Consider the following 13,360-nt stretch of genomic DNA (forward strand, 5'->3'; position numbering starts at 1 on the left):
AATATGTGAGATGCAATGATTAGTAGAATAAAATAAAGCAAAGTAACCAGCATTATGAGAAGGATGAAAAAGATTAATGAGTCCACTGTTATAGTTGAATGAATTATATGAATACATATAATCGTACTCTTACCTAGTACTGCCTATCCTGGAGAACATTGGGTAGATGTCAGTCTGCCAGATACCTGAGAGTGGTCTAGCTCCCCATTTATCTATGTGCATGTTTCATCTGAAAGTCAGTCTGGTGTCAAACAGGCCGCCGTCTCTCTCAGGATAGTGGTGAGATCCAGCTGGGCTGGAACTCAGGCAGAGGGTGACCAGGGCATTTTTGATTCTACCGGCCCAGAGCTGTTGTCATACAGAAAACAACAAACAAGGGCAGTTTGCGCAGTGTAGTTTGTTGTTGAACGAAGTGTATGTTAGTATGCGCCTTTGAAGAAATGTGTTTGTAAGCAGAACACTATCTGTGTACAATCTTGCATGCAAGTACACAAACAAAATGTGCTAAAAAGATGTCAACTTTAAACATTAAAATGAAAAAATAGGAGGGTATATGCATGTGCCATATTTAACCTCACGACAACTCAAGTAGACTGCTTAAGAATGAGCTGTCATATCATAAAAGCAAATTAATATTATAAAGGATGTATTTGGAGATGTTGGCATGGACCGGCTTTTTGGACTGTAAGAAGATGCATTGGTTGAGGCCCTGCAGGCTGTGTTCTGCCTCTAATGCATCATTATGGATTTGATTGAAGGAGGAGTGCTAGTCCCTTTTGTATGAGATATTACAGCAAATATGAGTTCCTTCTAATATGTTTGTGCTGAATGCTTAGTCATTGTTTAGCTACAAATAGCCCAAATTGATGCACCTCTTAGGGACATTTCCTAATAGATGATACGCATGTGAAAGAAAGTGATGCTCTTTTGATTTGTTGACATTTTCCTCTTTTTCTTATTTTTTCATGCTCGTTTGTTTCTAAAGTGAGCAAACGAACAGCCAACACATGTTTCACCCTGGATTGGCATGCAGGCCTGGGCTGAAAATAGACAGAGACAAACAAACAATGTCTATTTTATCAGGAGGGTCAAAGACTTCATTGAATTGATAAGTGCCACTCCGGTGTAATACTGCAAACGTGAGCAAGGCTCGCTAATCCAAGGTGGTGTGATTGTAAGCATACTGGTGAGCATATAAGTGAGCAGTAACTATGACTACTGTACCTCTCTCTGGAGGTAGAGCACTTTACAGATACTCATAACCAAACATAAAAGCAGGTGGTACAGTACTATCAATAATTTGTGCAGGCTGAGGATGGTTTCCAAATGCGTTTGAGGTAGGAGGGGTTTAATCCAGATCTCGTTCAAAGAGAAGAGCTTTAAGGTCATTTTTGAAGGTGACATTACATATGGTCAAGCATAGGCTCAGTGGGAGGGGGTTTCAGATTCTTGTGGCCTGAAAGTTTCAGTATCATAGAGAGGTAGAAAGGCAACGAGGAGTAAATAACTTTATGAGTGGTGCAGACAGTTTTCTCCTCTCTTGGAAGCCACTGAAGGAAGCATAGATTTAGGATGATGTGATTGAATTTCTTGTGTCCTGTCATAAAGCAGGCTGGCGCATGTAGGACCACTCTTAGTGGTCCTAGGTAGACTTTGGGATAGCCTGAAAGGAGTACAATTTTGTAGTCTAGTCTGGACAGCACAAGTGCCTGTGGAACAGATTTAAGATCTTGTGTTGGGATGAGGTTTCTGATTCCCAAAAGTAGCCTTAGTTAGAACCAGGCACTCTTAGCCATTGAGGAGATATGGTTCTGGAGGTTAAGATATGTATTGACGGTGAATCCAAGAGATTTGATATTCTTAGCGATGGAGGGGCAGTCCCCAATGACCAGAAGGAGTTCCATCCAGTCTTGGATTGAAGAGTTAGCCATCTTTGGAAAAATGAGAAGAAAGTATGGGGCATATTTACCAAGAAGTGGCAGAGCGCAGCGTTAGCCACCTTGGCTTAACACTGCTCTCCGCCACTTCCAAAACACAGGGCTGCACTGTATTTACAAGGATATGGTGCAGCCTTGAATTTCCCCCTGCGCTGGCGCTAATTTTAGCGACCTAGTGCCAACGCAAACACCCTGCACATAAACAATCAGAAATTACATTTTGAAACTTGTTTAATGCAGCACACGTAGAAGTTGTAAAACGTCACTTTGGCCATTGATTGTTTATGTGCAGGAAGGTGGCCCTTCCTGCACATAAACAATCAATGGCCTTTTGCTTTTTCTATTTGTGCTGCACAACTCAACCTTTTAAATTGCCCTTTGTTAGTTTTTGGTCATTTAACTGGAAGGGTATAAGAGTATTCCAATCCAAGATTTTGCAGAGATTATCCCTGTAATGTTAGTTTCTGTTTCAAGCCATATAAAACAGCACTTAGAAAAGCAACGTATAATACCGCATTCATAACCTGATTTTTATTTGTGCTCAATGACCATTGATATGCATTTACTCATTTAGATTGGATCTTCAGGAATTTTTCATGGATCTATTTTTGAGATGCTTGGTTCTTTTCTCCTTCCTGATGTCTGATCTTCACAGATTTTTCTTGGCTCTATTTTGGAGCTGCTTGTTTTTTTTCTCCTTCTTGATGTCAGGAGAAGTATTTTGCCTTGCTTTTATCACCAATTCTTTCTCATCTTCAATCAAGTTTTGACCCTCCTAGTTGTGACCCTCTTGTCTTACATGTATATTATGCTTTTCAAAGTGGCACCACTGAAAGCCGCCTGTCGCACATTTTCTATATCTGGGAACATTGGTGTCCTCAGCACTCTCACTTAGGGTATGGTGAGTCTAGAGTGCCAGCCATATTAGCGACAGGCAAACAATTTCAATGGGGTATAGGGTGGCATCATGGTTACAGGTTTGATTAGCTGTTTCCTCAGGCAATCTAGAAATGCACTCAGCAGAACTTCTCAGTGTTTTGAATCAATCTAGTTAAGATAAAATGCTCCATTGCCCAAACAAACATAAAAATAGGGAGGAAAGCCATCTTATCAAGTTCCAGCACCTGAGACAGACAAGAAAGCCATCCAATAATGACTAAGAGGTGTAGATGAGACAATTATATCCTTCATAGGTCAATTTGTATTGCCAAATATCTGAGTGTGTGTACGGTATGGGAGTCAGGGGAAATGTACAAGATGGTTCCCAGTTCACAGAGGAGTTAGGCAGGGATGCTTCCTGGCTCCTTTTCTGTTTTCCATTTATACAAATGGTATTGATGCAGCCCTGGCAAACTCTACAAAAGATGTACCTATGGTAAATAAAATGCGTATCCCTATACTACTACACACCGATGATGCTGTGCTGATAGCAAGGACAAGGGTGGCATTGCAAAAACTTATTGATGAGTATGTCCTCTTTATGGCATCATTAGATCTCCAGGTTAATTAATCTAAAATGAATATTTTGATCACAGGGAAACAGCCTAAAAAAGGACCATTCTTTCATATCGCAGGATGAAGATTTGAAATCACCCAAACCTTTTCTTACTTGGTCTTTTTATTTAATATCACGGCCACATGGAACAATATGTTAGCCAACAGATGTCTTCTGCTAGGAAAAAGTATATTGGCCATTTAATATTTTATGAAAAAATTAGGTTCTAAGCATTGGAGGCCATTCAAAATATCTATTCAGCAAAAGCAGTTTCTGTAGCCACATATGGGGCAGGGGTTTGGGGACTGGCAAACGTCAATGCCTTACAAACTATAGAAGATGCCTTTTTCGAAAACTTTTAATACTCCCTAGTCGATGTTCTAATTTTAATACACATCAAGAGATGAATGCACCTTATATATCAGATATAGTTTGTCTTGCTCCGATTTGATTATGACACTCATTGTGAAGAAGGGAAACTGTGGTCTTGACAAAAATATCATTAGGGATTGTTTAACACTTGACCAGATAGAGAAGGTTTATGTTTATGTTTATATTTATGTTTGGCGATTTTATAAAGCGCATAGCTGCCCATAGGCTTCCCAGCGCTGAGAAGAGAGATGTTGGTGAAAAAAACAGAGAGTAATCATCATGGGAACAGCCAAGCCTTCAGTTTTTTTCTGAAGCTGGGTTCATCTTCCTCAGTTCCCAGGTCATGGAGTTCCACAAATTCAGGACCAGGAATGAGAAAGATCTACCTCCCCATCTTGAGCTCTTGATCCTTAACGTCTTTATGAGGCGGTCATAAGATGACCTGTGGTAACTCTTTGGTACATATGGAGAAATGTGTTCCCTGAGTATGGCTGGACTCCTGCCATTCATTGCTTTATTAAGCAGGCAGAGGGATTTAAATTTGATCGTGGATTTGATGGGCAGCCAGTGAAGCTGTTTCAAATAAGTTTTTACTGATTCCTTTCTAGGAATGTTTATAGAAGCCTGGCCGCCACCTTCTGCACCACCTGCAGTCTGTTAATAACATATTTTGGTGATCCCAGGTGCAGGGAGATGTCATAATCAAGATGTGAGACCACAAGCGGCTGGACCACAATTCTTTGTGCCTGTTCTGGGATAAGTCCTATGACCTTACGGATCATTCGGAGTATACCAAAACAGGTTGCTGCTAGTTTTTTTGCGTGGATTTCCATTGAAAGAGTATTATCCAGCCATTTGCCCAGATTCTTTATTGATGGTTTGGGACAGAGGTGTTCCCTGGGCCAGTGAATGTTTCCCAGGATCTTCCGTTCCATTTTATTACCATTTAGTTTTAGGCTACAATTGACCATCTAATTAGCCACCTTTTCCATACTGGGTACCAATTGGAGGTGGTTTGAGTTTGGCCCCTCCGCCACCGATACCACCAGCATACGACACAATAGACAGCCCAAACTCCTGGACAATTTTCGCCAGTGGGCACATATATATATTAAACAGTGTAGGGCTGAGAGACGAGCCCTGTGAGACTCCGCATGGACCTGGCAGTGTATCTTATAGACAGGTGGATCCCATAATCTGAAATGATCTATCACTCAGAAAGGAGATAAGCCATTGGAGGGTTTTGTCCTGGATGCCGCCCTCCCCCAGCCTATGTGTCAGGGTATAGTGGCCCACGGTATCAAAAGCCACACTTAAATCTAGAAGCGAGATTGCGGCTGAACCCCCTTGATCTAATATCCCTTTGAGCTCCTTTGTGACCACCAGAAGGACTGATTCTGTATTGTGTTGTGGTCGGAAGTCCATCTGAGTCTTGCGCAGAATGTTATTCTCTTCCAGAAACTGTGAGAGGGTATGATTAACATATTTTTTCCACTAATTTTCCCAGGATGGATAGCAACGAGATAGGGTGAAAGTTGCCCAATACTGCTGGATCTAGGTGGGGCTTCTTACACAAGCGCCTCACAATTGCATGATTTCACTTCTTTGGTAGTATACCCAGGTTCCAGGGATAATGTGAGGAGCTCTGGTGTGGTGGAGAGAATGGAGCCCCCTCCCTGAAGTAAAATATGGGGGGTGCTGGATCTTGGGGAGAGTCTGATTTAATTTTGCCCAAGAGGGGCCTAGTATTTTCCGTATTCTGGGCTGTAAAGTGATCTAAAACAGGTGCGGCTACCAACCCTGTGTGTTCAGCTCCTTGATACTGGTCAGACCCAGGGAAATTACCCTGACGTGATTCATATCTGCCAGGAGCGTTCCCTTGCAATGAGTTGTAGATGTTATCTACTTTATTTTTTCAAAATGCAGCTAACTCGCTACATCTCTCCTTCGTTTGATTGATGTGGAGCGTTACCTTGCTCCATCTTTGTCAGGGATTTGACAATCCTAAATAGTTCCCTTGGGGAGATGGCTGCCATGTTAATTCTCTCCTCACAGTGCTTGGGCTGAGCTTGCTTAATTTCGTTATGATAGTGTCTGATGTCACTCTTGTACTGGATTTTTTGGGCGGGGCAGTCCCTTTCAAGTTTCTTACAGTCATTTTTCAGGTAGGCTAAAGGACTATTAAACCAGGGGGCTCTTTTAGTATTATGCTGAGCCTGGATTTCTGAATACATTGATCCGACGCTTGGTTGATCCAATCTACCTAAAGCGTGTCAGTGTCATCTGGACTGTCTGATAAGATAGGGGTAGATGCCACTAGGGTCTTAATCCATCTTTCAGATGTAAGTTTGGGCCAGCTTCTGCCTGGATTTAAGCTGGAGTTAGATGCTATTCATATAAATGTTTTTGTATATGAGAAAAGGATAAAATAATGGTCTAACCAAGGAACTTGGATAGGTGTATTCACCTGGACCTTTGGGTCATTGGAAAAGATGGGATCGAGATTATGCCCTTTCTCACGTGTAGCGGAGCCAACTAATTGGATGAGTTGCATAGCTTCTACATCTTGTGGAAGTCTCTCAGTGGGTGGGTTATTTGGTTCATCTATATGTATGTTAAAAACACCGAGCATGGTGATGAATCCTTTTCCCACAATTAGGCTGGCTAGGGAGTCAGGGAGGACATCTATAAATGTCCTACACCGCCCTGGAGGCCTGTAGAGAAGGATTTCCGAAAATGAATATGTGGGGGTAAATGTGATTCTACATTGAAAAATGTCACAATTTGTCATTGTGAGGGGTTCCCTGGATGCAATACGTTAAAGATACATTGACTGCTTTGGGACTGCAATCTTTGTTTATAAACCCAGCTAATTACCAATACAGTCCTAAAAAACAAATACAAAAAACTATTTTTAACAAAAAATGGAATGACACATATGAAAATAATCATAACAAATTTATGGTGATATCATACTCTAAGATCCCCTTTATTCCTTTTGACGCAAACTCTTATCTAGTGTTTGTCACTAATATGTGTCATCACTTTATATTAGCAAGATTTTGATTACATCTTAATCTGTGAATGCTGGGCCACCCTACGGGAATCTATTCACCAATTGCATTGCCAGTTTTCCCATGTGACGGAAATTCCCCACAATATAATTTGACCCTCATCTTTTTTTGTAAATTTTATACGGTGCATCGCAAAAAGTACATCCTACCTCTTATGCGGGAATATAAATTCACACAAAGTTGCCATGCACTTCCGTCAAATGGTGTCTGATCACCAGTACGTGTGCTATTGTCTTGCATCCTACCTTTGTCTATCAATAATGACTCGGAGATCACTTGACTCCTAATGATATTAATGACCAATTAATTCGTTTATATATTTGAATCTCATAAGGGTGATTTTTAATGGAATTATGTATATGAATTATTTTTTGATTACGCAAAGAATGCAACACTGTTATATTAGTTCATGAAATTTGGCAGTGCTTTGGCAGTCTCCTGTGTGAAGTTTTAGCTCCCATATTAATAGTTGTGTTTTTATTCTCTTCCTACTATTTGCTATTCATGCATAAGAGTTTTATGTAAGCTCTGATCTGTTGTATTTTACAGGTTTTAAATGTATTTACCAACATTTTATGAGATTGTAATTCATGCTGTAATGTACTGTTATGATCTCTATTTTACTTTTATGATCTTTATTTTAATTAGATCCAATAAAGTGATTCCTGATTCTGATTCTGACTAAGAGGTGGACACAAAGCCCAAGGTTTTATTGAATACAATAAATGTATTTATCAAGACACAGCTAAAGTGAAAGCTGTCTGTAGAAGACATTCCCTCTAATGCTACTCATCTAAACCTACAAAAAGCCATTATGTGGTCTGCTGGACTCTATTCTTTTATCTATGGTTTTCAGCCTTTCCATAAACCATCTGTTCTCAGCTGCTCTAACATGCCATACAACATTTATACAGAGAATACCCAACTGGCTGAACATTTCACCCTTCAATGATGTTGAAATCATGATCAAAGGTCTTAAGGACATTAACCTCTGGACATCACTCCGACACCCAAAGCTGAACTTTTCTCATCCAACTTGAGTACCCTAATGCAAACATGGTTTTCCTTAGTTAGAGTGTTATATTGTAAACCTTCAATTGAGGAGTCCCAAAAAATCTCCTGGTTCATCACCTCAGTGGCAATTTCAACTCAAAATACTTTTGAGGCTTAAACAAGGAAACTCCCAACACACTGTGATTTCCAAACTGAGTCTTGCTACCATCAAAGCAGCCTGATAGGTTGGTGCTGGGCACTAAAAATCTTGAATATAGATAACCATTTGGTCTCTCTGAAGCAAGCATCGCCCCAGGGAAGAAAGGAGCAATGTTACTGTAGAGGTGTATGAAATTTGTGGAAGTGAGTAATTTATCTTCTCACAATTATGCAAAATTATGTGTAATTACGCAAAATACGAATCTGGCATTTTGCGCTATATTTTAGGGCCTGATTATGAAGACAGTGGGGCCAGCACCGTCAGGCCATCGGTGGTAGTTCCACCTGCAGGTCTGCCCACCGCATTACGATGGCGGGTCGATGGTGGGCTGGTGGAGGGACCATCTGCCACGCTCTGACGGGCTCACGAAGCCCGTCGGAGGGACTGTAATCCTTACAATAGGGACGGTGCCTGCTGAGGCACCGCCAAAGGGATTACAGTGTCCCATTCCACCTGCAATTTCATGGCGGTCCACCCGCCATGAGAATGCAGGGGGAAAGTGACTTTGGGGGCCTCTAGCGGGCCCTCCTGGTCTTTCCATATAGGTTCTGGGGGGCAACAATGGTGTCCCACTAAACATCCCTGCACCACGTGGCAGACACCGCATGGTACCTGCCACATACTGCAGGGATGTTAAAAGTGTATATTTTGGACTGCGGCGTGTGCTGCAGCCCGCAGCACATGCCACAATACTAAATATACAGATTGGAACTGACTTGAAGGCGGTCACATTCTAATATGGATAGTGGGCACGCCAACAGCTAGTCAGGCGGTCCTCCTACCCCCATGGTGCTGGTTGGACGAAAGTTTGACCGGCATCGTAATCAGGCCTTTAGTGTGAAATGCATCCTCACACCAATTTCTGGCCACTGTGCATTTGCAGCAAATGTTTACCACAAATTGTTCCATTTGCAACACATTTTTACCCCAAACAGCGCATAATTATAGAAAGTGGTGTAATGGAGTAATTTTGGACATTTTACAGAACAATTGTAATGAGAAATTACCAAAATTGTGCAAATTAGGCCAGTGAAATTTTTATTTCACCAAGGCCTTCTTTAAACTGGCTGCATCACACACAAGGCCACACTTTTTCTAACACCCCAACTATTTTACTCGAAAAATCTTGGGAGAACCACGCACCCATTGGAGTAGGCACAAACTCAGTGAAACACAAGGATTCAAAAACAAAAAAACAAAGCTCAAAAATAATCCTTTTCTGAGAGTGCAACTATATATCATGGAACTCAATTTCACTGGACATTAAAACAATTTCATCCAGTGGTGCTGAAATCTGTACTTTCTCAGGGACTCATCTAGCTATGAAAGAGAATTTTTCAGAATAGATGACTTGTCTGCTATTAATTTGAATCTCATTATATAGTATGCAATCTCCATTCTCTGTTCATTCTTGTATGGTTAAATGTCAAAACGTGATGGATATAACACCTGCTGTATTATATATGCACTTGTAATGCAGCAGATAGGTCATCCGCCAAGTATGTGATATAGTATCCCAGCTGCCAAACACTAAATAAGACCCTTCATCTCCTTTCTACATTGTTGCTCAGATGAACACGGTGCAGCACTAGTGGAGTTCCAAAAAGTTTGATGCACAGAGTGAGTGACAAAAAGGCACTGCAGGTCTGTGTGTTGGAGCAGGTCACTCCAGGGTCACAAGGATCAAGGGAGGTCTCCCAAAGGGGCAGTCGTTTGTGGAGATGATGTTGAAAATTAGTTCAGCTTGGGTGGGGGTGTCCTTAGCTTTCTTGTCCCTGGTTCTCTCTGTCCTCGCTTGGTAAATGATGACAGCAGGCTAAGCTGTTAGGAACCTGGGCTCCGCTGACCTTGTTTCACTCCATCAGCCCTCCAGGGATGGGGGAGCAGACATCCCACGAAGTTGGAGGCATTCAGCCAAAAGATCAACACAGAGAGGTTGAGGCCAGAATGAAGCTGCTGGGAAGTTGTCTGAGCCAGGGCACAAAGCTGTAAGTCACTTGCAGTGAGAGAGTCAAAGACAGAGGTATTCCAGTTATAATTCATGGTGGGAGGAGGGCAGGCTCCTCAATGGGAGACGGTGTCGAGGATATTTGCAGAATTGCATCCCTGGCCATCAAGACAAGGGGACGGAGGCTCAATCATATTGTAGGCAATCTTGATGAAGTTATATTGTTTCTCAATGGATCTCAGGAAATTGGCTCTTACATATTTTAATAAATGATGGAGAAATGGAGAAAGTTGGGCAACTTTATATTATTCTCTTGACTTGGCCTGTGTTGAAGAATTTCCAGAAAGATCTCTTTGCCACCTTGCTTTTTAGTTGATCTTCAGGTTAGAGGAATCATAGTTATTTCTAACTAACAAATTGAAATAAGATAGGAGATTATGGATACTGAAGTCTTTAATAATAGAGAAGCCGGTGAATTTCTAGAATTAGAAATGAATATCTAAGCTACATGAATAGTCCTTCATTCAGAATTGTTTTATTTCAGCTGAATGGAAAATCTGTTTTGTTAAGTGAAGGTTCCTGTTTGAAAATGTATGTGTATTTTGGAAAATCCATTGGTAATAAACATAGCTGTGAGCTTGTTCCCAGCACCTGCATGAGCACCCTAGATTCCCTTCATGTTAGAGTGCTAGGCTATTATTTGTTTTTTTGGTATTTATTAAACAATATTGAATAAATAATAATAGGAAAAATAATTTGAAGAAAAAGACAACTACACAAGTGTGCTCTCCAAAAAAACTTACATTCTGGAATGACACTATTTATGCCAATGCAGAAGCCGAAGATCAGCAGGCTCCAGGCCAGTGCATGACGTCGGCCGCCCTTCTTCAAGCAGATGTATACGCCTAGCTTGAATGGTATTTCAATGGCTCCGAAGAGGAACTGGGTCATGTACATGTCCAGCTTAAAGGCTCTGATGTTGAGGCTTATTCCGTAGTAAGAGACAAATGCACCAAACCTACAAGAGAGGTGACAAGCTGCCACTCTGCTGCATCATAAAACAAGGAAAGATCATACATTTTAGAACCCCAAAATAATTGATTTCCTTACCATGCAGCTGCTAAACAGATGGAAACTTTCCTCAGTACTGGAGTTCGGAATAAGTCTATGAATGTGTAATTTGTACCAGTGTTCTCAACTTCTGCCATTTTACTGAGTACCTAGGAACAATGAAGTACATTAAGAGGTCAGATACTTTTGGGCATTTAGTTAAATTAATTACTGTTGTCTGCATGAGTGTGTCTGCAGCTTAGCTTGGTGTTCACTGATTATTGACTGATGAAGGGTTTAATCTGGCTCTTACTAGACTGGGTGCATGTCACCATAATCATTACATGGTCATAGGTATACAACCAAGCCACTATTAAAGTCCTAACACTCATTCCCAGGCTCTCTGCAACATGGTGCTTAATCAGGCTTTTCCCATAACAGCTGATATTACTTGTACTTATTTTATAGCTCCCATTATTGGAATGATAACTGTTTAAATTAGTTTTGTAGTTCTCACCCAGTACCCAACAATTTTTAATAAAAATGCCAGTTATTCAGAGATCCTTAAATTGACTAGTTGTGACTGGTATGACCTGTTGCAACATACACTAAGGGGGTTATTTATGAGAGCCATGCATCACTTTTGCACCAGGTAAAGTGGTACATGCGTGATGCAGGGCTCTGAATCAGATTTATGAAGCCACGCAAAGCCACCCTGCATAGCTTTGAGTGGTCCATAAATCTTGAGTATGGCGATGCAGTGTAATTCGTGCTGTCACCCTATTCTGTGCCCAGGAGGCGTTCCATGGTTGTTGCAGTGGGTGTGTGCATGCAACACCCATGGATTTTGACATTGCCCCAGATTTACAAAATGATGTAAATCTGGGGAAGTCCCAAATCCTTACGCATCCAGAGGTGAGGCGTAATGAGAAGAAATATGTTTGTTTCTCCTCATCTTTTCCAAACAGGAAAACACCTCTGAGGATTATTTCTCTGAAGGAAGGTGCCCCTTCCTACACAAAAACACCCCTGCATGCAATGAAGGCACCCTTGCACCAAGGTGCAAAGGTGCCTCCGCTGGCGCTAGGCTGCTGAAACGGCACCAGCACAGGGAGAAAGGACAGGAATGTACGGTATTTCATAAATATGGTGAGCTCCTGCCCTTTCCCTTTGGCGTAGGACAGTGCAGCAAAGTGATTTGCTGCTCTAACCTATGACAAAATCCCATAAATGAGAGCCTGAGAGCTTGAAAACCATGGACAAAGGAATAAGGTAAACGTCCTTCTGATAAGATGAAGATTTTTAACTTTGAAAAGGTAATGCTTTGGTTGGCCCTTCCTGCATGTGGCTCAAGTGTTAAATAATCAATGGCTGCATCTGTAAGAATTTCAAACTTCTGCAAATTTCCAAGAAGGTCCCTGGACCTATTGTTCTCTAACATAATGACCATTAACATTCATGAGATTAAACTACCTCTTTGGACAGACCATTCCTTAATCTCCTTTTCCCTAGCTGTACCAAACAAGCCATTCAAGGCTGAAACACCATATCAATCAGGGAAAAGAGCCTGGAACCTCATTCCCCAGGAAGCCTTTATTACGCTTTTTACCCATCACGGCCCAGACACACTCCACTCTTACTCTGCTAGCACATCAGCTGCTTACCTACAACAAGAGATCGAGAAGTCGCTTCAAAAATGCACCCCCAAACTCAATAGCAAACCGGCTTGCAATTGCCAATCCGAAAGATGGTACACTCCTGAATTAAAATTTAAAAAACGAAAATGTCGAACATTGGAGCACAAATGGAGACTGTCAAATGACAGCATAGATAGACAAAACTACTTAGCCGAACTGAAAAACTACCACCACGCCATAAAAAAGGCTAAAACAAACTATTATACAAGAAGGATCGAAGATAACAGTAGCTCATCTAAAGAACTTTACAAAGTTATTCGTGAACTTTGCAAACCTACCAGCCTATCGCAAACCATGGCTCCCACGACAGAGAACTGTGAGCTAATTAATAATTTTTTCAATGACAAAGTAACAAAAATCTACGTGTCCTTCAATAATGCCCATGAAGACGGTAGGGGAGGTGCTGAAGGTTTATTTGCTAACAACATTGTAGAGCGAGCGCTCTTGGCCTCTTTGAAGATGGTCCATAATTCAAATATTGCCTCTTTCTTTTGACCTGTATATTTAGTTTTTATATGTGTTTTAGTATGTTCAATTATGTTAGTGTTGAATGCTCCGTACTTAGGCCAGGGAA

At 41.3% G+C, this 13,360-nt stretch overlaps 1 protein-coding gene across 1 annotated transcript in view; it reads right to left on the reverse strand.

Moving 5' to 3' along the window:
* Window positions 1-13,360, reverse strand: part of LOC146813695 (solute carrier family 22 member 7-like) — a 406,693-nt gene that overhangs the window by 54,769 nt on the left and 338,564 nt on the right. The window contains exons 7-8 of the mRNA XM_085609108.1: window positions 11,150-11,259; window positions 10,843-11,057 (exon numbers count right to left, since the gene is read on the reverse strand). Coding sequence (XP_085465234.1) covers window positions 10,843-11,057; window positions 11,150-11,259 — 325 coding nt within the window. The remainder of the gene's footprint in view (window positions 1-10,842; window positions 11,058-11,149; window positions 11,260-13,360) is intronic.

This window comes from Triturus cristatus, chromosome 6 (assembly GCF_964204655.1).
Source record: "Triturus cristatus chromosome 6, aTriCri1.1, whole genome shotgun sequence".
NCBI lineage: Eukaryota > Metazoa > Chordata > Amphibia > Caudata > Salamandridae > Triturus > Triturus cristatus.